Genomic DNA, 23,458 nt, shown 5'->3' on the forward strand with positions numbered 1-23,458 from the left:
TTCCTTTGCTGTTGCCACTACTGTCCCAGCAGAGTTCCTGCCAGCATCACTGCAATGTCCTGCTAACCAGGCTTGCCCCTCTCTAAAGTGAGCAGCCGGGCATCACTGGTGGCGCAGTGGTTGAGAGTCCGCCTGCCGATGGAGGGGACACGGGTTCGTGCCCCGGTCTGGGAAGATCCCACATGCTGCGGAGCAGCTGGGTCCATGAGCCATGGCCACTGAGCCTGCGCGTCCGGAGCCTGTGCTCCGCAACGGGAGAGGCCACAACAGTGACAGGCCCGCATACCGCAAAAAATAAAATAAAAAATAAAAAAAAATAAAGTGAGCAGCCAAAACACAATCTGATCTTGTCACTCCCCTGCCACTCTACCTAACCCTTTTTAAAGCCTTGTTCTGCCCTCAGAATAATTTTCAAATTCTTTGGCCTAGAAGATCCTTCACACTGCGTCCCCTACTTGCCTCTCTCACTTCCCCTTCGCCATCACAACCCTGCTGAGCTACCTGCAAGTTCCAAATTCGCCACAAATACCACCACCCTTGCCTCTGAATAAAATGTTTCCTCAACTCCCTTCTCTCCACCTACTGTTTGAGGCTAATTCCTCCTACTCCTTCCTTCATTTTACTCTCAGCTAAAATGTTACCTGCTACAGGTAAGAAGGTAAGATACCTCAAAACACTTTCTCAAGCACTCTCCACAGCACCTGGCATTTACATCTCTGAAACTGCACTCTGGGGATTTCCCTGGTGGTGCAGTGGTTAAGAATCTGCCTTCCAATCCAGGGGACACGGGTTCAAGCCCTGGTCCGGGAAGATCCTACATGCCGCAGAGCAACTAAGCCCAGGCGCCACAACTACTGAGCCTACGCTCTAGAGCCCGTGAGCCACAGCTACTGAGCCTGTGTGCCACAACTACTGAAGCCCGCATGCCTAGAGTCCGTGCTCCGCAACAAGAGAAGCCACCGCAACGAGAAGCCCGCACACCACAACGAAGAGTAGTCCCCGCTCACCACAACTAGAGAAAGCCCGCTCACAGCAACGAAGACCCGAGGGAGAGAGGGAGAGGGGGAGAGGGAGAGAGGGAGAGATGGGGAGACGGGGAGACGGGGAGAAAGAAAAAGGGAGAGAAAGAGAGAAAGAAAGAAAAAGTTTTTTTGAAAAAAAAAAAAAACCCTGGACTCTCTATAGAGTAACTGTACCTGGAGATTCATTGAAGGAAGAGCCAATGTCTTCACAATTATAGCCCTTTTATGCACAGTGCCTGGCACGTAGTAGGTACTCAATAAATGTTAGTTGAATGAATGACAGATACATCCCAGTTTTTTAAAAATCAAACACATGACTCAAATATTGTAGCAAAATGTCCTGTTTTAAAAACACATATCCTTAAAAATTATTTACTTCTGTTGAAGTCTAAGTTTAATGTCATTTTTAAAAGAAGACAGAAGATTGAATCTAAAACATTTAAGAACTGAGAAACATTATAACATCAAAAATGAAAACTAAAGAACACATTTCCTTCATATAAAAGAATGTTTAATCAAAATGTCACACTCACCTCTGTAAGCAATATTGCTAGCATATCCTGCCTCTGAAAACGTATAGCCAGATGTACCAGAGTATAGCCAACATCGAAAGCCGAAGGACGGTTCAGCAAGCGCACTTCATCTGCAGTGAGCTGACGGGCAATGTCCCCTCCTGATGATTTGTATGCTTCTATAGCAGCTAAATCACCTTCTACAACCCCTAAAACAAGCATCAAGACAGAAAAAAGTTCAATTTTATTTTTCTTCAACAAGCATAAACCTGTAGCATTCACTCTAAACTCTGATTCTCTGTGCTTCCTGGATCCCGGGGCATCATTTAAATGTCCTATAGAATATAAGGAAAATTGGGCTTCCCTGGTGGCGCAGTGGTTGAGAGTCCGCCTGCCGATGCAGGGGACACGGGTTCGTGCCCCGGTCCGGGAGGATCCCACATGCCGGGGAGCGGCTGGGCCCGTGAGCCATGGCCGCTGAGCCTGCGCTCCGCAAGGGGAGAGACCACAACAGTGAGAGGCACGTGTACCGCAAAAAAAAAAAAAAAAAAAGAATATAAGGAAAATTATAGTGTATTCCTTTCCATTTCCTTCCAGAATTAGAACTGCCTAGTTAGGCACTTACCATCACATTAGTGCTGGTTCCATGCTCTGGTAATGTTTAGAGAAATTATTAGAATATATTAATTGGATCAAAGATCAACAATCTAGTGTGAGTAACTAGACTTCACAAAAGACACTAAGTTCCTGTTCTGGTCCTGGCTCTGCAGAAACCAAGGAGACAGGGATGTGCTTCCCGTTGGTGTTGGGCTGCTTTTGCCCTTTATTCTGTCTTTCTTTTTTTTGGCGCACTGGGCAGCTTTGCGGGAATCTTAGTTCCCGGACCAGGGATCAAACCCGGGCCCACAGCAGTGAAAGCACCAAGTCCTAACCACTGGACTGCCAGGGAATTCCCTACGCTGCACTTTTAAAACTGGATCAAAACAAATGCTGAGCCTTCCACACTACTGTTTTGTTAGCCGGAGACGACTTAGAGCAGTCAAAACTATTTTTAATGTAAGTAAAAGTTAGCAATATTTTGATTTCAGAATTTCTCTTAGCCAAGTCTTCCTTACACCCATTAAGAATTATTAATACAGTAAAACTTGAGCTAGATGATTCTGAACAGAAACAGGCTAAAATAAGACACTATAAACCAGTTGGGGAGTAGAGATACAAAACAAGTATCAATTTTTCCAAATCTATAAAGAACTTTCCATTCCCACTGAACCACGCTATTATTCTTAACACAAATTAATGTTAGGTAATGACAAAAATCCTATTTATTAAGCAGTACAGTACATCTATGGATAGTAAATAGCCTTGGCAAAAAATGAAGGTGTAGGTTAGCTTCAAATTTACCACAAATAGTATTAAACACACACACACACACACACACACACACGACTGTAGGACTAAGTAAGTTTGTTTCCTAAATTACATCAAGGAAAATTTGTTACATGAAATGCTACTACTAGCTAGAAATATTCTTAGGGTACTTTAAAAAAAAGCATTTTAAACTGCTATCTTGAATTAGGAATTAGATAAATAAGACCTATTCCTTAGATTATTACAGATTGATACAATGCAACAAGTTCCCCTGTTATTAAAAATAACAAAGCTTTAAAATGATAATTTCCACATTCACCGAATGCCCATGACACATAAAGCAATATGCTGGGCACTGTGAGAAACATAAACACAGTAAAAACATGATTCCTATACTCAAAACAGTCCTTCATCACATTTGTGAGCCATAAAAAGCCAGCGTCCAAGTTTTCCAACTCTGGGATCAAAGATCCCTTCTGCAAAACTAGATCCTCTCACCAGAAAAATGACCCCCTCCCCCTGAAACATATATTTTTCAGGTTAACAATCCATGATTTCAAATGAGAATACCTTATAGAAATTTTTATTTTCACAGCAACGTAGGTTAATACATTCCTCAATATAAACACCTAAGGACAGCTATAGCCCCCACTGCAATACATAAAGGACTTCAACACACCCTTACAAGGCTTACTGCCCTGGGGAAATCATCAAGGCTAAAATGTAATATAGTTGGCATGAGATAAGGGTAGGTGAACCTTCTCAAAAGGGCAAACCTGAAGAACAGACACACAAATCTAAAATCTGCTTAACTTGTTTTAATGAACAGATGAGAATAATCTAGTAGAGCTCCTAACTTTTTGAATAATTTAATGCTGTATATTTTTTTCAAACTGAACATGCCCTACTCCATTTCCTTTTGTGTGTATATATTTCCTTATGAAGGCAACTATTGTTCACTTCAGTTCTATCAAAGCTATTAATAACTTTCTAGGTGTGTGCAGTATCACCACACCTTTTACAGTTCTTAGCTTCAACCTAAAAATATATATTTATAAAATTTCTTTGTATGATGTAAGAAATGTTCTAGGCACTTCCAAAAGCAACACAAGGACCAAAAGGTCTGATTTACCTGAAAAGATAAAGAGGAAGACCTGCACAGTACATGTATATGCGTGTGTGTGTGTGTGTGTGTGTAAATACACACATATTTTTTTGTTTCCCAAAGACAAAGATGAAGTAGTCTAAAGGTAAACGTCAACTAACTTTGTTCTTTTGGTTGGAGGAAGGGGAGATCTTTTAAATCACTGTCTTCACTATTTTTAGCTAACTCATCAAATAGCTGATGTCTGAAAGAATCTCATCTTAGAAATACTTGCTTAAGAATTCATTTCCTCTCTAATGTTTCTGAAGGATTTCTGTAATTAGAAACTAATTAGCTAGCCGAAGGTGGGGAGGATTACAGACCAAACAGCACAACGAAGTCAGCAACTGTGCTTTGGAATTATGATTTACAGTCTGCCTTCAAACTAAACGTTTTTAATAAAAACAGAACTTCAAATGATGAACTGCATGGTACGTGAATTGTATCTCAATAAAGCTGACATATACACACACAAACTGGACTTCTATTTGGCCTAATCCAAGACATAAAAAACAATTATTTCCCCTGACCACAAGCTCTGCACTAAACTGCAAATAGGGAATCCTGCCCCGACTAGCATGGAATATACACAGGAGGGCAGAAAATGAGGGTGAACAGAATAGAGATTCTGTTCTCTATTCATCACAGCATAAAAAACCTCCAAACTTTCCAGAACGTGAAAAACACAAATTTAAGTATAGGGACAAAATAATATTTAAAAGAAAACTATTTTATTGTCTAATGTTTGGGAATATGTAATTCCATTCTTTTCATTAACCATAATTTAGAGCTCACAGTTTCAGTTACTGGTGAGTTTTTGGCTACAAAGATGAGTAAATTTATTACAAATCAAATTTCATGAGAATGTCAATGAACTGTCCTAATTTTTGTTGTATCTCTATTACACACTGCTCAAGAGGAGCCAGTGATTCAAGTTTCTTCACAGATGGGTTTTCACTGTAAACATGGTGTCTAAAGAATGTGGCCTATACTGAGATAATTTAAGTTTTAGCTACCACATGTTTTCTACTTGAGGGGGGAGAAGCATCAGATTATATGCAAAACAACTTAGAAAATGTCTTTGAGTTCTTCACATAACATTATGTTTTTACCACCTTTTAAGATTACGGAATAAAACGGAAAGCAGAAAAAAAGTAAAAGAGTTGGTAGGTAGGAAAATACAGTAAATAAATCTAAGTGGTAAAATCTCACTTAAAGTAACAAAGATCAGGAAAAAGCGGGAAAGTTCCAGCAGAAGAGAAAGAGGTGACGTACACATGCTTTCTAGGTTACTGACATATCACACTATCTCCAAGAGTAACTAAAGCATCTTAATATGTTGTTTTGAAAATTTAACAAATGTTAAATATTACATGTTCTGTCCCTTCCCCTTCCACGTTATGAAGGCAAATTAAAAAGACAGCTGAGGGCTTCCCTGGTGGTGCAGTGGTTGAGAATCTGCCTGCTAATGCAGGGGACACGGGTTCAAGCCCTGGTCTGGGAAGATCCCACATGCCGCGGAGCAACTAGGCCCGTGAGCCACAACTACTGAGCCTGCACGTCTGGAGCCTGTGCTCCGCAACAAGAGAGGCCGCGATAGTGAGAGGCCCGCGCACCGAGACGAAGAGTGGCCCCGCTTGCCACAACTAGAGAAAGCCCTCGCACAGAAACGAAGACCCAACACAGCCATAAACAAATAAATAAATAAATTTAAAAAGAATAACAACCCAAGCCAAGCTGTAGGATGTTATTTGAAATTCAAAATAGAGTCTCAGGAAGATAAATAAACCAAGTGCCCACTGTTTAAAAAAAAAAAAAACAAGACAGCTGAAGGCACTCTAAGAAGATTAACTTTATAAAACTAATCTGCTGTATCAATATACATTCAGAATTGAGTGAACTACACAACTAGCTAAGTGGTGGTGCATAATTACAGATAAAGGAAAGTTAATATACTTTAAAAGCATAAAGACCTGAGAGTAAGTGAAATTATTAAAAAAAAAAAAAGCTCATCTTGTTCTATAAGCTGGGCCAGGAGTAGAATTTAACATATTTTGAAGTCACGGGTCACAACTCACTGGGGACACTTCACAGCTACTATGGAACTCCGTTGGTTAGAATATGGAGCTGGCTCATAGATGTTTAGAAAACAGACTTATTTTTTCCCCCATATATGGCACCGTTTTCAAAGTTTTGCCTTGTTTCTTTTGACATAAAACCATAATGGTAACTAACTTTGAAAAGAATGCCAAATGGTAAAAAAAAAGCCAGGACTTACCTGAGCCCACATGGGCCAGCTCAACACTACCCTGGAGTTCTATGGTAGCTGTGACATCACAGCATGGTTTATGCTGTGGGGTCAGGGTGGACTTGGAGTCAGCTGGCACAATTTCAGGAGCCCTTAAAGAGAAAAGTTAGTTTTAAGTGGTAATGTTCAGAATGTCCTTTACCATGGTCAGTAGAAAGATGCAGATGTGGTGGCTACGAGGTCTGGGTAGTTTTCCTCTATTCAGAGTTTAATTCACTTAACTGTCTTTGCATATTAAAAAGGAAACTATACCACCCAGTTATACTTTTTCTTCATACTCCTAACCATTTGGCTATAGTTCAAAGACAAACTTGGCTTAGACAGACACAGCAATCTCTTTCAATACTCAAACATGACCTTCTTTTTAAATAAAATGACCTCAATATTTTTAAATGTATCTTAAGTAGACACAAGCTATGGCAATCCCAAAAATAGTTTGAGCAGACCAAACAAATCACCTCCCAGATGCATTTTTTACATAATAACCAAAGGCAACAAGTTAAAATCTACCATTTCTATTCCTAGAATAGTGCTACTGAACAATAATCTTTTCAAAAAAACCAAGAGATGAAAACCACAAATTGGAAATAAATTCTTAATCTAATCTATACTTTATCACGATGGGTTTCTATTCAATTCATTCAATAAACTTACTCCATTATGAAAACATTTATTGATTGACTGATTGATTGCCACACCGTGCGGCTTGCAGGATCTCAGTTCCCCAACCAGGGATTGAAAGCAGTGAAAGCCCAGAATCCTAACCACTAGGCCACCAGGGAACTCCTGAAAATATCCTCTTCAGAAAAATTAAAAACTCAAATTATAGGGAAGTCAAAATAATCTCTAAATAAGGCCTTTAAATGTTCTATTATTAACCATGACAAACTATGCCAAATGTAGCTTATACTTTGGTGCTCTTACCTCCTTAAATCTTTGATCAGATTGTTAACAACCAAACTGCTGTGAAAATATAAATCCCCAAAGTCATGAAAAAAAATACCTGAATTGATAGAGTACCTTCATAAGAAAGAAGATCTTGCCATGCAGGAAGAATTACTGCTAAAAGCACAATGGAAAGATATAAAGGAACATGTCACAAAGTTATCTTTGGGAAGGTGATCAGAGATGAGGACCAGTGTTAATGGGTTAAAGATGAATGTGAGTTACAATCAGAAAGGTTACTTAAAATATTGCCAAAAAGTCAACTGAAGGGATATTAAAGTTCTTAAAATCGAGGGTTCTGGTCAAATAAAATAGTATATGTCAAAACCACATTCTGCACTGAAACCAAGTCCAAAAGTTCTTGACTTCAGGTAAAAATTTCATCTGTCAAGTTATCCTGGCCAAATCTGAAACCAAATATTAGACTTTTAGAATTATGCTATTTTAGATTGGCCTTCTAAGAGGAACTGAATAGTCTAGGTACTCTCTTTTACCAGTGAGAAAATTAGAGGATAAATAAGCATTTTAAAAGGGACAAACAGATAAAGAAGAAAACCTCTCACAACATAACTTTACACTATTCAGATTATGTCCATATAACTCTTCTTCTAGCCAAAAATACTGATAGAATTAAGACAGAGAATCATCAAATTGGAAGAGATATTTAAAAGTTAGTGCATCTTGATGTGGTCCCCAAGTAGAAGCACAAATCAAGAAAGTCCCTGTAATTCGCTACTGCAAGAGAAGGTTCCACAGCTTCCGTTAATGCTCATGGCCCCACAACTATCCACAGAAAACTATGGATCTACCACCGAATGGTAGATGTTTCCCCAAAGAGTTTCAGGCCCATACCAACAACCCATCAGAATCCTCGCTATGGCATGTCTAAAACTGATTTTCATGTTTTCTACATTTAGGAAAAAATGATACTGCTATCCAACCCAAGTGTCCAAACAAAAAACCTGGGTATCTTTCTTAACTCTCCCCTCAGCCCCAATATCAATTCTTCCAAGTTTTATCCAACCTACCTTTTTAAAGTCTCTCTCAAATACATCCCTCTTACCCCATTTTCCACTGCCTCCACCTTAGGTAAGGCCGTACTCTTTCTCACCTGGATTGCTATAATTTCCTCCTTAAAAGGTCTGCTTGCCTCCACTGCTGCCCCCTCCCAATCTAGTCTCTAGGCTATGACCAGAGTGAGCTCCCCAAACCACAAATCAGATTAAGGCAGTGTCCTTCCAAATGTTTACCACTGCCCTTACATTAAGAGCGAAAATCTTCAACCAGATGAACAGGCCTTGAAAGGTCCAGCATTATCCTGCAGCTATTTCTCACAGCTCCCATTCTATACTCCAGCCCTATAGACTTCTTTCAGTTGAATGGATGGGCCATGCTCTCTTGCCTCTGGAGTCTTAACAAATGCAATTCCCTCTGACAGAAGCACTCTTTTCCCTCTTCTAAGGTTTTGGCTTAGATGTCACTTCTTCCTGAAAGCCCTCTCCAAATGTCCAAATGAGATTTGGGTACATACTCCTCCTCTAACACCCTATACTTCCTCTCCTGAACTTATCACACTATTATTGACCTGTTAAATTATTTCTTCACTGGACCACAAGCTCACTGAGAGCCCTGACTTCTTTCTCGGTGCTTGGAAGCACACTCAATGATTGTCTGAATGCATAAATGAATGGACGAACAAACAAATAAAAGGTGAAAATGAAGACAATTCTGAAAAGCAAGTGGAGGGTGGAGGAGGTTGGACATTTGTCTTTTGAGATTTTAAGATATCTAATAAAGCCATAATTGTTTAAGCAAAAATGTGATACTGATGTAAAAAAAAAAATCAAACTAAAGAGCCTCAAAACAAATGAAGCAGAATCATTTTATATATGACAGAACCACCCAAATCAATGAATGGGGAAAGAATTTAATAAATCATATTAATGGAAATTATCTGTAAAAAATATTTTAATCCTTAGTTCAATCGAAAAAACTGTGAAAAACAAAGATAAAATGTTATAACTCTCCCCACAAAAAAAAGGTAAAGAAAATGTGCAAATATGTCTGGTATATATCTTTAATATATACATTATTTATATTCATATAGACTTGATACAACTTGATAAAATCACAAAGGAAAATGGACAAAAGACGTAAATCAACAATTCACAGAAAAAAATACAAATGACTAATTAAATGAGATAGCTTGCCTCCATTAATAACAAACATCAGCAAAGATACAGCTATACAGGTACTCTCTTACATTGATGATGAGAATATAATCAGTACAGTCCTTCCAGGCAGCCATTTACCAACATGCACAAAATACCTCTGACACGTTTCCATCATTTGATCCTGTTACCCCATTTCCGGGAACCTAAGAAAATCATTAGAAATGCTGACGATTTTGTTCATCAAAACACTATCAGAATAAAAAATTTTCAAATAACCCAAAGGCCAATAATAAGGGCTATATTAACTTAAAGTACAGCAACTCGAAGTCATATTACACATTCATTTTTTAAAGATGAAAATATTTTAATTACTTCAAAATGTAAAATTCAACAACAAAAAGAATGTACATTATTTCCGTTACATAAAAATAAATATTAAAAACTGAAAATACAAATATGAGATTTCCTCTAGATAGTGATATTATAAACTATATTTTTTCATAGCTCTTCTCACCTCTGACATACTCTGCAATGAGTATGCTCTGCTTTTATTATTTAAAAATGAATTAAATCCTTATATACTGTTATAGGAAGTCAGTATATAATGCCAAATTTGATAAAACAAGAAATACTGCTATGTCCATCAACAGATGAATGGATAAACAAAATGTGGCATATAAGTAAAATGGAACATTATTCACACTTAAAAAAAGGAAGGAAATTCTGACAGTTACAACATGGATAAACCTTGAAGACATTACACTAAATGAAATAAATAAGCCAGTCACAAAAGGACAACCACCACCATATGATTCCACTTATATGAGGTACCCAGAGTAGTCAAATTCACAGAGACAGAAAAAAGAATGGTGGTTGCCAGGAGCTGGGAAAGGGGGACTGGGGTGTTACTGTTACTGTATACAGTTTTGGTTTTGCAAGGTGGAAGAAGTTCTGCACACAGATGGCTGTTATTGATGATTACACAACAATGTGAATGTACCAAAGCCACTGAACTGTACATTTAAAAGCAGTTAAAGGGTTTCCCTGGTGGCGCAGTGGTTGAGCGTCTGCCTGCCAATGCAGGGGACACGGGTTCGTGCCCCGGTCCGGGAAGATCCCACATGCTGTGGAGCGGCTGGGCCCGTGAGCCACAACTACTGAGCCTGCGCGTCTGGAGCCTGTGCTCCGCAACAAGAGAGGCCGCGGCAGTGAGAGGCCCGCGCACCGCGATGAAGAGTGGCCCCCGCTCGCCGCAACTAGAGAAAGCCCACGCACAGAAAAGAAGACCCAGCACAGCCAAAAATAAATAAATAAATGAAATTTAAAAAAAAAAAAAAAAAGCAGTTAAAATGCCATATTTTGTTATGTATGCTTTACCACAATTTTTTAAAAGGAAAAAATGATAAAAGGACATTACTCAGAGATATTAGAGGTCCTGCTTCAAATACCACCTATGTAGTACTCCTCCCTCCCACGAGAAAGTAAATGTTTAAATTTCATCTAATCACATCCAAATTGAGACTTATTCTGTAAAACGAATGGCCTGGCCTCTGAAAATGTTAATGACATGAAGAGTAAACAGGAAAAAAAAACCCCACCTGAGGCACTATTTAGATTAGAAGAGATTAAACAGATAAAACAACTAAATAAAACGGATTATCCTTGATTGAATGGGGTTGGAGCAATAGCTATTAGTGAAAACTATTGGTGAAATTGAATATGGACTTCAAATATTAGAGTTTCTGGATAATTGTATTGTGTGAATATGTAGGGAAAATGTGTTTTTAAAACATACAAGGCTATGGGCTTCCCTGGTGGTGCAGTGGTTGAGAGTCCGCCTGCCGATGCAGGGGACACGGGTTCGTGACCCGGTCCGGGAAGATCCCACATGCCGCGGAGCGGCTGGGGCTGGGCCCGTGAGCCATGGCCGCTGAGTCTGCTCGTCCGGAGCCTGTGCTCCGCAACGGGAGAGGCCACAATAGTGAGAGGCCCACGTACCACAAAAAAAAAAAAAAAAAAATACAAGGCTGAAATATTTAGGGGCAAAATGTCATGACATCTGTAGCTAACTCTCAAATAGTTCAGGAAAAACTCATACAGAAAGACAAATAGAGCTCGCAAATGTGGCAAAGTACTAACAATCGGAAAATCTAGGTCAAAAGCATTTGCTGTTCAATGTATTATATTTGTAACTTCTCTACTGGTTTTGAAATTTCTCAGAATGAAAGGCTGATGGGGAACAGCAGTGGTTACCTCCACAGATAAGGACTGAAGGTGGAGGGAAGAAAAAGAAACTTGCTTTTCTTTATAAACTCCTTCTATAACTGCTTGATTTTTATAACCCTGTGCATAGTTTAATTAATGTTTAAAGTTAAAGTTACTTTATGGTAAACAGTAAAGGTCTCTGGAGTCTAAATACATCTTTTTATACTTAACATTTAAACGATACTTTTGGATTTCATAATTCAATGTGTTCATTTAATATAGTGCTTTTAAAAAAATGAAAGCCTTTACTCAATCAATGATGCATATTCAAATGTCACTGTCATACAATCGAGACTCACCACACATATTCCTTTTCTCAGCATTAGGAGGCACATTATTAGTTGGCAGGCCTGTGTAATCAATCATTTCTAAAAGCCAGGAATTATGTCTCAGGCAGACTAAAGGCAACCAGAAGGATACTGCAGGGGCTCTATTTCTGCCACTGCTATCCATTTGCCTTGACACACTCATTCCTGGAAGCTTCTTTCATATCCCAGATGTCAGGAAGCACTTTGAAAAGCCAGACTAAACTGGCCAGGGGGAATAAAATGTGTGTGTATTCTCTACAGATTAGAATCTTACACTGCTGAGAATTCCCACAATTCACTTAAAAACCATGACATAAAATGTTATTTTAAATCCAGAGTTCCAAAAGCACAAGAGGAAATCCTTTGAAACTTGAAAACAAGACAGAACTAGCTGAAGGTAATACTCCTTTCACAGTGCTAAAAATAATTCTATTACCTGTAATATCAACTACTTTGGACAGGAAGGAGATTCACAACCAAGAACGTGTACGGAGTGAAAAGGCACCACAGTTTTTATAGCTACACGCACACATCCCATGTAAGATTATCACACAAAGTTAACCAAGGACATACAAGGCATTGCCAGCATTCTAGCAGCTTACTTTCCTTTTATGGATGCAGTGCCAAAGATTTGCTGCAGGAGTCCACGTATATTTTGGATTCTATTAAAAGCTTTTAATAGAATATTTTAACTCAAACCATTTTTTTTTAATGTTTTAAAAAAGTGCGATGGTTTTAAATGTCAAAGACTAAGAAGACTTTTTTCAGGCTCCACATTCATTCATATGTAAAACAATATATGAAGGGAAAAGGGACACTAAATAGGAGTATCTTTTAGTAGGACAGTCTGGTATCAATATAAAATCAAATTCATAATCAAACAAAATGGCCCAGCATACAACCATAACTTAAAATGAAGCAATTCTACAGGGCAGGAAAAATTCTGAAGATGGAAAATATTGTCCAAACAGCTAAGGTATACCAAGTATAAGCAAACACAAGTAAAGCAAACAGAACAAATACTAGAGAAATGCCATACTAAAAATCAAGCCCAAATAATGTGGCTTAGCTATGGAATGATGAGAAATATTTGCAAGTGATAGATTACCTTGGGACACAGCAATCAACTTCACATAGGCATACTTATTTAGTTGACTTGGAAAAAAGGACTGAAAACATTAATATTCATAGGCATCAAACATCATTCAAAAGTTCCAGTAACAGTATTCCTTTCAACCATATCAAGCAAGAAAAACCACTGTGAATAAGAAATATATGGTCTTCATCTACTGTTTCTGGCACATACCTCCTAAAACCCTTGCAATTTCCTATGTAAGAGCCATAAGGGTGTCTTTTGTTGTAATATTTAGTTTTGTTCTCAGTCCCTAAATAGCTCCAGAATGATAAAGATGAAATAAATAGGAGTCTTTTGTTGCTCATATAGCAAGCCCCCTTCAAGCACCTCTGAGTTTATGTTAATGAGGTTAACTTCTAGAAGGCCTCTAAGGATGGAGGCTGGTTACCAGGGGAACAAACCCAGTGATGAGAAGGTTGTATCTTTCAGCCCCACACCACCCTCACCTCCTGGGAGGGGAGAGGGGCTTGAGGTTCAAACAATCACCAATGTCCAATGATTTAATCCATCTTGCTCCCATAAAAATCCCCGATATGGGGTTTGGAGAGCTTCCAGGTTGGTGAACATGTGGAGGTGCTGCAAGAGTAGTGGCCAAGAGAGGACACGGAAAGCTTGCCCTATGCACCTCTTCCACCTGGCTGTTCCTGGGTCACATCCTTTTATAATAAACCAGTAATCTAGTAAGTAAAATGTTTTCCCAGGTCTGAAAGCTGTTCCACCAAATTATTTGAACCCAAGGAGGTGACCGTGGGAACCTACAATTTATAGCCTACAATCAGAAACACAGCTGACAACCTGGACTAGCAACTGGCACGTGAAGGGGGTAGGGAGGAAGGGAGGCAGTACTGTGGGACTGAGCCCTTAACCTGCGGGATCTGATGCTACTTCCAGGTAGAGTCAGAATTGAGTTAAATTGTAAAATGCCCTGCTGGTGTCTGGAGAATCTGAGAATAGCTTGGTTTGGGAATCTGCCCCCACCTTCCCCCCGATACACATACATACATTTGGTGCCCATTACTGCTATGAATGTAGTGTAAGGCTAGAGACACAAAGAAGTGAGTTTTTACTTACAAACACACCTATATACCACCTTTGTCTAGAAAAGGATAACAACATGGCTACATCACACTGAGTCAGTAAGCCTCTCTGTGCCTCAGCTTCTCCCATTGTATAAAATAACAAAACAACGACTCGTTTTGTCACAGAACCAGTGAAGGTTAAGTTAAAATTTTCTGAAATTGTCAAATTAAGATGCTATTTGTAATTTTTTAAATGTTATTTGTATTAATTTCCTATTGCTGCTTCAAACAAATTGCTACAAATTTAGTGACTTAAAGCAATACAAATTTTTTATCTTAAAATTTGGGAGAGGTCAGAAGTTCCACATGGGTCTCACTGGGCTAAAATCAAGGTGCACTCCACAGGGAGGCTCTAAGGTAGTTTTGCCTTTTCCAGCTTCTAGAGGTTGCCCACATTCCTTAGTTAAGGCCCCCCGCATCACTAAAACCTCTGCTTTTCCACCGTCACATCTCATTCTCCCATCTCTCTCCTTTGCTGATTAAGGACCCATATTACACTGGGCCCACCCGGATAATCTGGGATAATCTCTCCATTTCAAGGCCCTTAATTACATCTGCAAAATCCCTTTTGCCAAGTAAAGTAACAAATTCATAGGTTCTGGGGATTAGGATTTAGACATTTTGGGGGGCCAGAGTGCAATATTCTACCTGTCACACTACTTAAATCAGCCATGTAAATCAGAGAAAACCCAAAGGGGGTGGGGAAAAGCGCCTACAACGAAGTCAAGTACTGGGCAAGTAAAACATACAAATTTGGACACTACCTCATCATTAATATTGTATTTTTCAAGATACCTAATGTTTTGTGTTTTTTGACAAGTCATCAATAAAATACCTCTGTGGAGCAAATTAATAATTTTTAAGGCTAAAGGAGTACTTACTGAACTAGAAAACAAGTTTCTTCTAATTTTTTCTTTACAATAACTTATATGCCCTGAGTTACCTTTAGAGTTAAAAAGTCAGCCACAAAGATATCTGAATAAATGTATAAAATCACCATTGTGTCTTATGTCAAGAATTTCCTTTTCTATTTTGTTTTGATGTGGTAGTTTTCTTGGTATAAATCAACTTATTATCATTCCAGTACACAGTACTACTATCTCTCAAAAACTAATCTACGACTTTTTCTTCCATTGAAGTTAATTTGATTCTGTTTGGGTTAGTGCACAACACTCCTTTCATTTGACCAGACACTATATCTCAAAACTAGGAATTTAAAAAGTCATCGTAGAAGATTACACACTGCAACAGATTTTTCTAGATGCAATATTGTGATTTATAGGAAAAACTGTCATTCAGATGACCAAATATATATGTTTGATCTTCATCCACAATTCCTGGCTCACAGCTTCCCAAAACCCTTAGAATTTCCTGAGTGATAAAAGTAATGGGATAGTATCTGGTTTCTGGTCCTCAGCTCCTGAAAACACTTCATGGAAGGTGACTTTTGGATCCCACCCCCAGGGTGGGAGCTGGTTGCCAGGGGATTAGAGGGTTGGGACTTTCAGTCCCACCCACTATGCCACCCTGACCTCCAGAGAGGGGAGAGAGGCCAGAGATCGCCAGTGACCAATGATTTAATCAACAATGCCTATGTAATGAGGCCTCCATAAAACCCCAAAAGGACAGGGTCTGGAGAGCTTTCAGGCTGGTGAACACACAGAGATTTGAGGAGAGTGGCACACTTGGAAAGAGCATCATGGAAGCTCCATGCCCTTTCTCCAAACCTTGCCCTCTATACATCTCTTCCATCTAGATGTTCATCTGTATCCTTTATCATAGCCTTTTATAATAAACCAGTAACCTAGTAAGTAAACTGTTTCTCTGAGTTTCGTGGGGCGTTCCAGCAAACTAATCAAACCCAAGGCAGGGGGTCGTGGGAACCTCTGATTTAGAGCCAATTGGTCACAAGTACAGGTTAACAACCTGGGCTTGTGACTGGCATCTGGCATCTGAAGTGGAAGGAGGTCTTGTGGGGCTAAGCCCTTCACATGTGGAATCTGATTCTCCCTTTGGGTAGACAGTGTCAGAATTGAGCTGAATTCTCGGACACCCTGCTGGTGTCTGAGAATTGCCTGTTGGTATGAGGAAGCTCCCCACCACACAGACACGCACAGACACAGACACGCACAGACACAGACACGCACAGACACATACACACACATGCTGGAACTGGGCCTGGGAACCCTTTTCACCAGAGGAAGAAAATTAACACTAATACAACCTTAAAAATTTACTTCCTTGAGAAAAACCATCCATATACATGATCTTTTTTTTTTTTTTGCGGTACGCGGGCCTCTCACTGTTGTGGCCTCTCCCGTTGCGGAGCACAGGCTCCGGACGCGCAGGCTCAGCGGCCATGGCTCACAGGCCCAGCTGCTCCGCGGCACGTGGGATCTTCCCGGACCGGGGCACGAACCCGTGTCCCCTGCATCGGCAGGCGGACTCTCAACCACTGCGCCACCAGGGAAGCCCCATATACATGATTTTTAATACCGATACCAAAGTAAATTGAAAAGAACATTTTAAAATGTAATAAGCCTATACATTGCTAATTTTGGTTAAAATGAAAAAAGTGTTAATGAAACTAAATAAACAAATATCAATACATTCTGACATGTTTAACACCATGCAAGTTTTAGATATTTCTACAGTTATATCTGACACTCTGGAGTGGACACCTATACATCACACTGTATACAGCTTTCCAGTAAGGGGGCCAAAATACAATTGGCATCAATAAACAACTGCCACAAATATTAATTTTCAACAGTTATGAGAAGGGGGGAAACATTAGATCAAATATAACAATATTTTTGTAGACCACATGCAAGAAAAAGTTAATTCTAATGTACTGCCTACGTTTTAAGAATCATATATATTTTTAGACCATCAAAATCTTGCTCAGTAATAAGACTACAATCCTCATGACTTCATTTCAACATGCTCCTTGATAATGAGATTCTGGTTAAGCTCGTAAGTCAGTGATTCTCAACAGGGTATACCAGTACATACTGCGGGCCCCCCAAAGCTTGGGAGCAGTGGAGATGTTACTAATTCATATGTTCTCTATAATGCCATTGCCATGGGGCAAACTGAACATTTCAGCATAAAAATTCCAGTTTCAACGTGTAGTTGTTATATGAGCATGATTCTTTTCCCCCTACGCCTTCAACAGCACTCCCTCCCGCTGCCCCCCAATCTCAAACCCTTCCCATCTTTGTTAGCAGGATCACTAGACAAGCTAAATGGAAGAAAGATGCAGCTATTTAAGGCGAAATGCCAAACAGGAAGCAACACGTCCAATGACAATTGAATAAAAACTTTTCAAGTAAAAACTTTGATTTAGGACTCTAGGTATAGAAAACACTACGATTTTTTTCCTTATATATTCATCAAGTTATCAAATATTCATCAGGAAGACGGAGAAATTAAATATAAAGAAATCTGACTTTAGACTCTTCATATCCACAGACTGCCTAGTGATAAACTGAGGCCTCGCTACTCTTTCCAATAAAACCCTATGGGACCTACTTGCTCTGTCTTCACCTGACAGGAAGAAGCCAAGTTGGCTCCCAGTGGGTGGAGCTCCAGGTAGTCTGTAAGGTGAAAAGTACAGAAAGCTGGGAAGAAGGCAAAGAATTAAGAAATTTAGGAGAAAAGCAAAAAGGTTTATTTGTCTTTGGAAGGTCTATTTGTCTATTTGTCCAAATTCCAGTTTCCACAAATGTTTATTCACTCATTAACAAAAATTTCAATGCCTGCTATATATAAGGCAATGTTTTAGGTACTAGCAAACAGCTGTGAACAAAACAGACAAAATCCCTGGCCTTCAGAAAGCTTAAGTTTTAAGCAAGAGAGAGACAAATAAGGTGACTTCTAATAAGTGTATTAGGAGGTAACAAGTGTTGTGAAGAAAATTAAAGTTGGGGGAAGAGAGGACAGGACAGGGCTGAAATTTGAGGCCTCACAGAGAAGGTGACATGTGAGAAAACACCTGAAAGAAGTAAATTAGCTAATCCTGCAATCTAGAGAAAGCAATCCGGGCAGAAGAAAGAGCAAGTACAAAGCTTGAGGCTTATTTGCAGACAAGAAAGGTGGCTAGAGGGCAGGAGTGAATGAGCGAGGTTGAGAGTAACAGATAAGGTTAGAGGGAAACGTGCGTTTGTATAAAAGTGGGGAAAGTAGGTGTGGGATAGAAAGCAGAGAGAGCCTATAAAATTGGCTTTTACTCTGAGCAACACAGCGAGAATCACTGGAGGGTTCTAAGCAAAGTTTTAGAAGAGTAGCTCCTATTCAGAGAACAGTTTGTAAAGGACGACACGGACATAGAGGGGATCATGGCTTGGACCAGTGTACTGAGGGGTGGCCAGATTCTGGGTATATTTTGAAGACAAAGCCAGTGAGAATGGAGTATAAGAGAAAAAGAAGAAAACCAAGGATGACCAAGGCTCTGGACGCAGCAAATAAAACGATGAACTTGCCATCAACTGAGATGGGGGGAGTGAGACAACAGATTTGAGAGACCAGTTCAGTTTTTTAGCCTCACTGAGTTTGAAATATTACATACTCAAGAGAAGATGTTGTATAGGCGGCCGCTGGATATGAGAGTCCAGGGCTCAGGCATACAAAAGTTATTATACAGATTTAATTTGAGATTCTTATCTGACCCTGTAACTTTTCAAGGGATCAACTTGGGATCACAAATTTAAATGTTCTTCTAAAGGGCAACTGATTCAATACAACAGCAGAACTAAAACGGTATGTTAGGTAGTGCTGCTTTATCTCTAGAGACATTATCATCTGTCCAGTGGGAAAGTTAGACCATGATTAGCACTGACATGACCTCCCAGAAAATAACCTGGCACCACATTGCTGACACTCCAGAGACAACAGCACATTTAAATTCACACCTCTGCCGTTACCATTTCACTCCCACTCCCAGATTCCATTTTTACTGGTGTCAGGTTTTGGCACCAGTAAAACGTTGGACGTTGGACGTCCCCAACTTCCTCTCATCACGTAAGATAATGTGACCTATGTGAAATTTATACCCAACAGTCATGTAAAAGATACTTACTTAATACTGTGAAAGCTTTAGCTTTACCCTTCTCAATACTGAATCTTCCTCATTCCCATTTTACCAGGTACAAGGCTGAGGTTGATTTTTTTTATTTCAATTTCAAATGGGAAAGTCTCACATTTTATACTTAGTATAAATTTTATGCACATTATACACTTTATACTTAGTGTATGTACTTTGGAGATGATTTTTTAAGTATATGTGCTGCCAAAGCAAACACTAAGATAGTTTTCTTAAATGCCTAACATCGATAAACCATAATATACCATATCTAATGAAATCTGGAGAGCAAAAGACAGGTAGAAAGGGAGAAGTAAAGAATACTTTTCGGAGACTTCCCCAGTGGTCCAGTGGTTAAGACTCCACCTTCCACTGCAGGGGGCGTGGGTTCGATCCCTGATCGGGGAACTAAGATCCCACACGCTGCACAGTGTGGCCAAAAATACAAAAAAAAAAAATGATTAATTTTCAATACTTGTGGACTTCTGTTAACCCAATACAATGTAAACAACTAAAAGTTTTTAACATATTTCAAGGATATTTACAAATCAGGATATGACTACCCAATAAAGACAGAGCCATAATCTTTCTACAACAGTTGAGAACCATATTATGCAGTGAATAGTCAAAAATATTTGCTGATAGGAAAGACAGAATCCACATTACCAAGAACCAATTACAATCAATCCTTGGCCCTAAGAACCTAGAAACTCTGGAGTATGTGGGAATGCGGATTTAATGACAAAGAAACTGTTTTATAAATGAAATAAGACCAAATTTAATATCGGTCCTACTGGGAGAAGTTTTTGTTCAGCTGTAAGAATGCAAAGAGGTACAAGGATGGTTATCCAAAAGAAGTAGATATAGGTAAAGAAATAAAGGCAGCACCAAGAAGACACAATAGTCACAAAGACAAGAAATAATAGCCATAAAGACAAAGATATATTGATTGGTCTAATGTGTGTGTCAAGGGGAGAAAATAATTCAAAGCAGGAGTTCTTAACATACGATACACTAACTTGAAGAAACAGTGACCCCAAAAGAGGTTAAAAATCACTGCAGTGTAGTTCATTACCATCTATAAATTTACATGTACTATAACACCACCTTGTAGTTAGCATGTACGTAGTACGCTACTGCCTGCAAAAATAATTTTAAGAGTGTTCCAAAAGGCATACAGGTAATTAAAGGACAATCACACCTAGATACAAAAGATCACATAATGTAAGATTTCATTTATATGGAACATTCAGAATAGGTATATCCACTGAAACAGAAAGCAGACTGGTGATTACCAGGGACTTGGGGGAGGAGAAAATGTGGAGTAACTGTTTAAATGGGCATAGAGTTTCCTTTGGGGTGATGAAAATGTTTCAGAACTAGACAGAGGTGGTGGTTTTACAACACCGTGGATACACTAAATGCCACTGAATTGTTCGTTTTCAAAATGATGAATTTTATGTTATGTGAATTTGACCTCAATTTTTTAAAATTCATAATAAATAAAACCCTTTTGTAGCTCCTGGTTTAAAAAAAAAAAAGACATTCACACCATCTGTGGTACCTCAATTTGGGGAGAGAAAAAAATCAATGCGATGTAATGGAACAGCACAGATGGCTGAAGACAGCTCAGTGTGCTTTCATCCCTCGTCCTCAGGACAGGAGAACACTGGAGCTAACAGTTACTAAGTGCCTGCTGTGTCTGGTGTTCAGAAGGGCTCATCAGCTGGGACTTTTTTTTTTTTTTGGCCAGGACAAAACTAAAATTAAAAAACTGAGATTTCTTGAAATCTATTCTTAGGACTTGCAGGTTCATATAGTCATGTATTCCATATTCTTGGGGCTATATTCAGGGTGATAAACAAAAGAAATTAGTACTGAAAAAATATATATACACAGCTAAGCCATGTTGAAGGCTTAGCTATTATTGTTCCACACAGATTTAACTTTAGTAGTTACTCAAAATTTTCTTTACAAAACTTAATGTCAAAGTAAGCACCCCATCCAAATAATTTAAATCACATAATTCAAATAGCTAACCTATTCAAAAAAAAAGAGAGGGGGAGGGAAAAAAATACAGAGGAGTCAAGCAACTGCTTCTATGAAGTACATCACGAATAACTAACTCACAAGGTCAGTAACTGGAGGAAACCTTACTCTCTCAACACGTCTCTGTCCCTGAACAGCTCTGAGCCAGAGACTGAGACCAATATCCAGAATTTCCTTAGGAAAGCACTAAAACACAGAACACACAAATCATAATTTGAACTATGGAATCAGCTGGCCACGTGAAATCAGTTCCATAAAGTTTGCAAATATTCACTACATGACATTCATGTTAAATTAACATCAGTATTTTCAAGGTCAATATTATGTTTGTTCAACTTCTTGGAGTCACACATTTTTGTGATATTTTTAACATCTGACTAAAGCTTCTATCATCACAAGACGCTCACACTGTTTACAAACACTCTGAAGCAGCAGCTGGTGTTCCTCAGTCACATCTTGTTACAATAAATAGAGTAGCAGTTTTAAACTCCAGGTATACGGTTTACTACTGATATGTAAAAATCTTTGCTATAACTTAAAAGTTTTTCTAATGATGGAAAGACACATGCACAATGAAATGGGAGGCAATTTAAGACAACGTTATGACAAGATCACAAATACAGAGATTCTTATGCATGCATACTGGGATTATAGCTATCACGCTGAATGAAATAAATACTAAATAATACTGACCTTCCTTATATCTTTCATGTCATTTTTAATATCTTTTCCCATCCCATTCAAAAAATGAAGAAACTTACCCACACAAGCATTGAGGAATAGCCAATCAGTCTTTTTCATCCTGTTTTTAATTTGCTTTAGTTTTTTGAAGTCCACTTCAAGTTCCTCCTTGCTGCCAACAGCACCAGCCAACTCAATCCTCTGAAAATCCATTTTCATCTCAGAGTCCCGTTTCGTAGTCGGTGGTGATCTTCTTTGGCTGTTGCCACTGCTACAGCTTCCTCTCCATCGAGCTCTGTCTTGCTCATTTATTATTGAAGAAGCCTCTTCCGTCTCTGCCAACTCGATTGCTTCAATATTATTAGGTCTGGGATGATCGCAAACAACACATTTTTTAGCTTTGGCCCAGTTTTCATATGTGCAAATAGAACAAGTCCAATGCTGGGTCCTTGTGTTCAGTTTATTTCTATCATTGTATTCCTCGCAAGGGTCAACAGAAAAAGCAACTGGTCTTGAGCCAGATCCTGAGGATTGAGGAGATTCTGTGGGACTCCTGGTCCTACGCTGGGATAAACACTGAGTGCATCTGATTGCTCTTGGCCAGTTCAAATATGTGCACATGTGGCATGACCATTTATTCGCATTTTCCATGCTGTACGAAGACTTAACCCTTGGTCTTGCACTGGAGTCTGGACATATCAAAGGACTACTTCCTCCTTCGGTGCCGGAAGGATCCCAATCTCTACCAACATCACTTGAACCACTTTTAAATGGATCTTCTGTAATTATTGTTCCACTAGGTCTCTGGGCACGACACATAGTACACTTGATTGCAGATGGCCAGTTTTCATACGTACAGTATTCACAAGCCCACTTAATTCCACGTTCTGACATTGTGCACTTCTTGAAGTGAGTTATGTCAGGCAGGAAGCTATAAATAATTAGGACATGGTTATTAAAACAATAACTACATAATCCCATCCCTGAAAACATGCCCAAAATATAAAAGTACGCTTCAACTTATAAAACCTCAATTTCTCAAAAGATGCATGTAACATTTCACACTCAACTACCTTTTCTTAAAATTTCCAGAGAGATACTGGACATAAGTTCCCAAAGAAAAATCTTAGACCTGGGGATTTAATGAAACTGTACTTTGGAATGCAAGAGAAAAGGCATAAGATAAAGGGAGGTTTATTCTAAGAGGGAATGAGGTTAAATCAGGAATCCTCTAACAGAGATGTTTAATCTCAGCCAGGTCATCACCATCAATTTAGAAAAACAACCAATAGTTAAAAGATTCAAAGGGAAGGGACAGAACACAAACCAAGTATCTTAAACACATAACCATTCTCAAATTATGAGCAACATAGATTATTATGCTA

The 23,458-nt window shown here is 39.0% G+C and overlaps 1 protein-coding gene across 3 annotated transcripts in view; it reads right to left on the bottom strand.

The window, feature by feature from the left end:
- The window catches only part of ZRANB1 (zinc finger RANBP2-type containing 1), a 69,362-nt gene that overhangs the window by 23,723 nt on the left and 22,181 nt on the right, over positions 1–23,458 (bottom strand). For 2 of the 3 annotated variants that reach the window (XM_030832019.3, XM_030832021.3), the window contains 2 exons: positions 22,154–23,004; positions 1,556–1,743 (listed from right to left, as the gene is read on the bottom strand). In XM_030832019.3, the coding sequence (XP_030687879.1) occupies positions 1,556–1,743; positions 22,154–23,004 (1,039 nt within the window). Of the gene's footprint in view, positions 1–1,555; positions 1,744–6,324; positions 6,447–22,153; positions 23,005–23,458 lie in introns of those variants that run through there. The other variant, XM_030832022.2, reaches the window with a different exon arrangement.

Source organism: Globicephala melas, chromosome 16 (assembly GCF_963455315.2).
Source record: "Globicephala melas chromosome 16, mGloMel1.2, whole genome shotgun sequence".
NCBI classification, from domain to species: Eukaryota; Metazoa; Chordata; class Mammalia; order Artiodactyla; family Delphinidae; genus Globicephala; species Globicephala melas.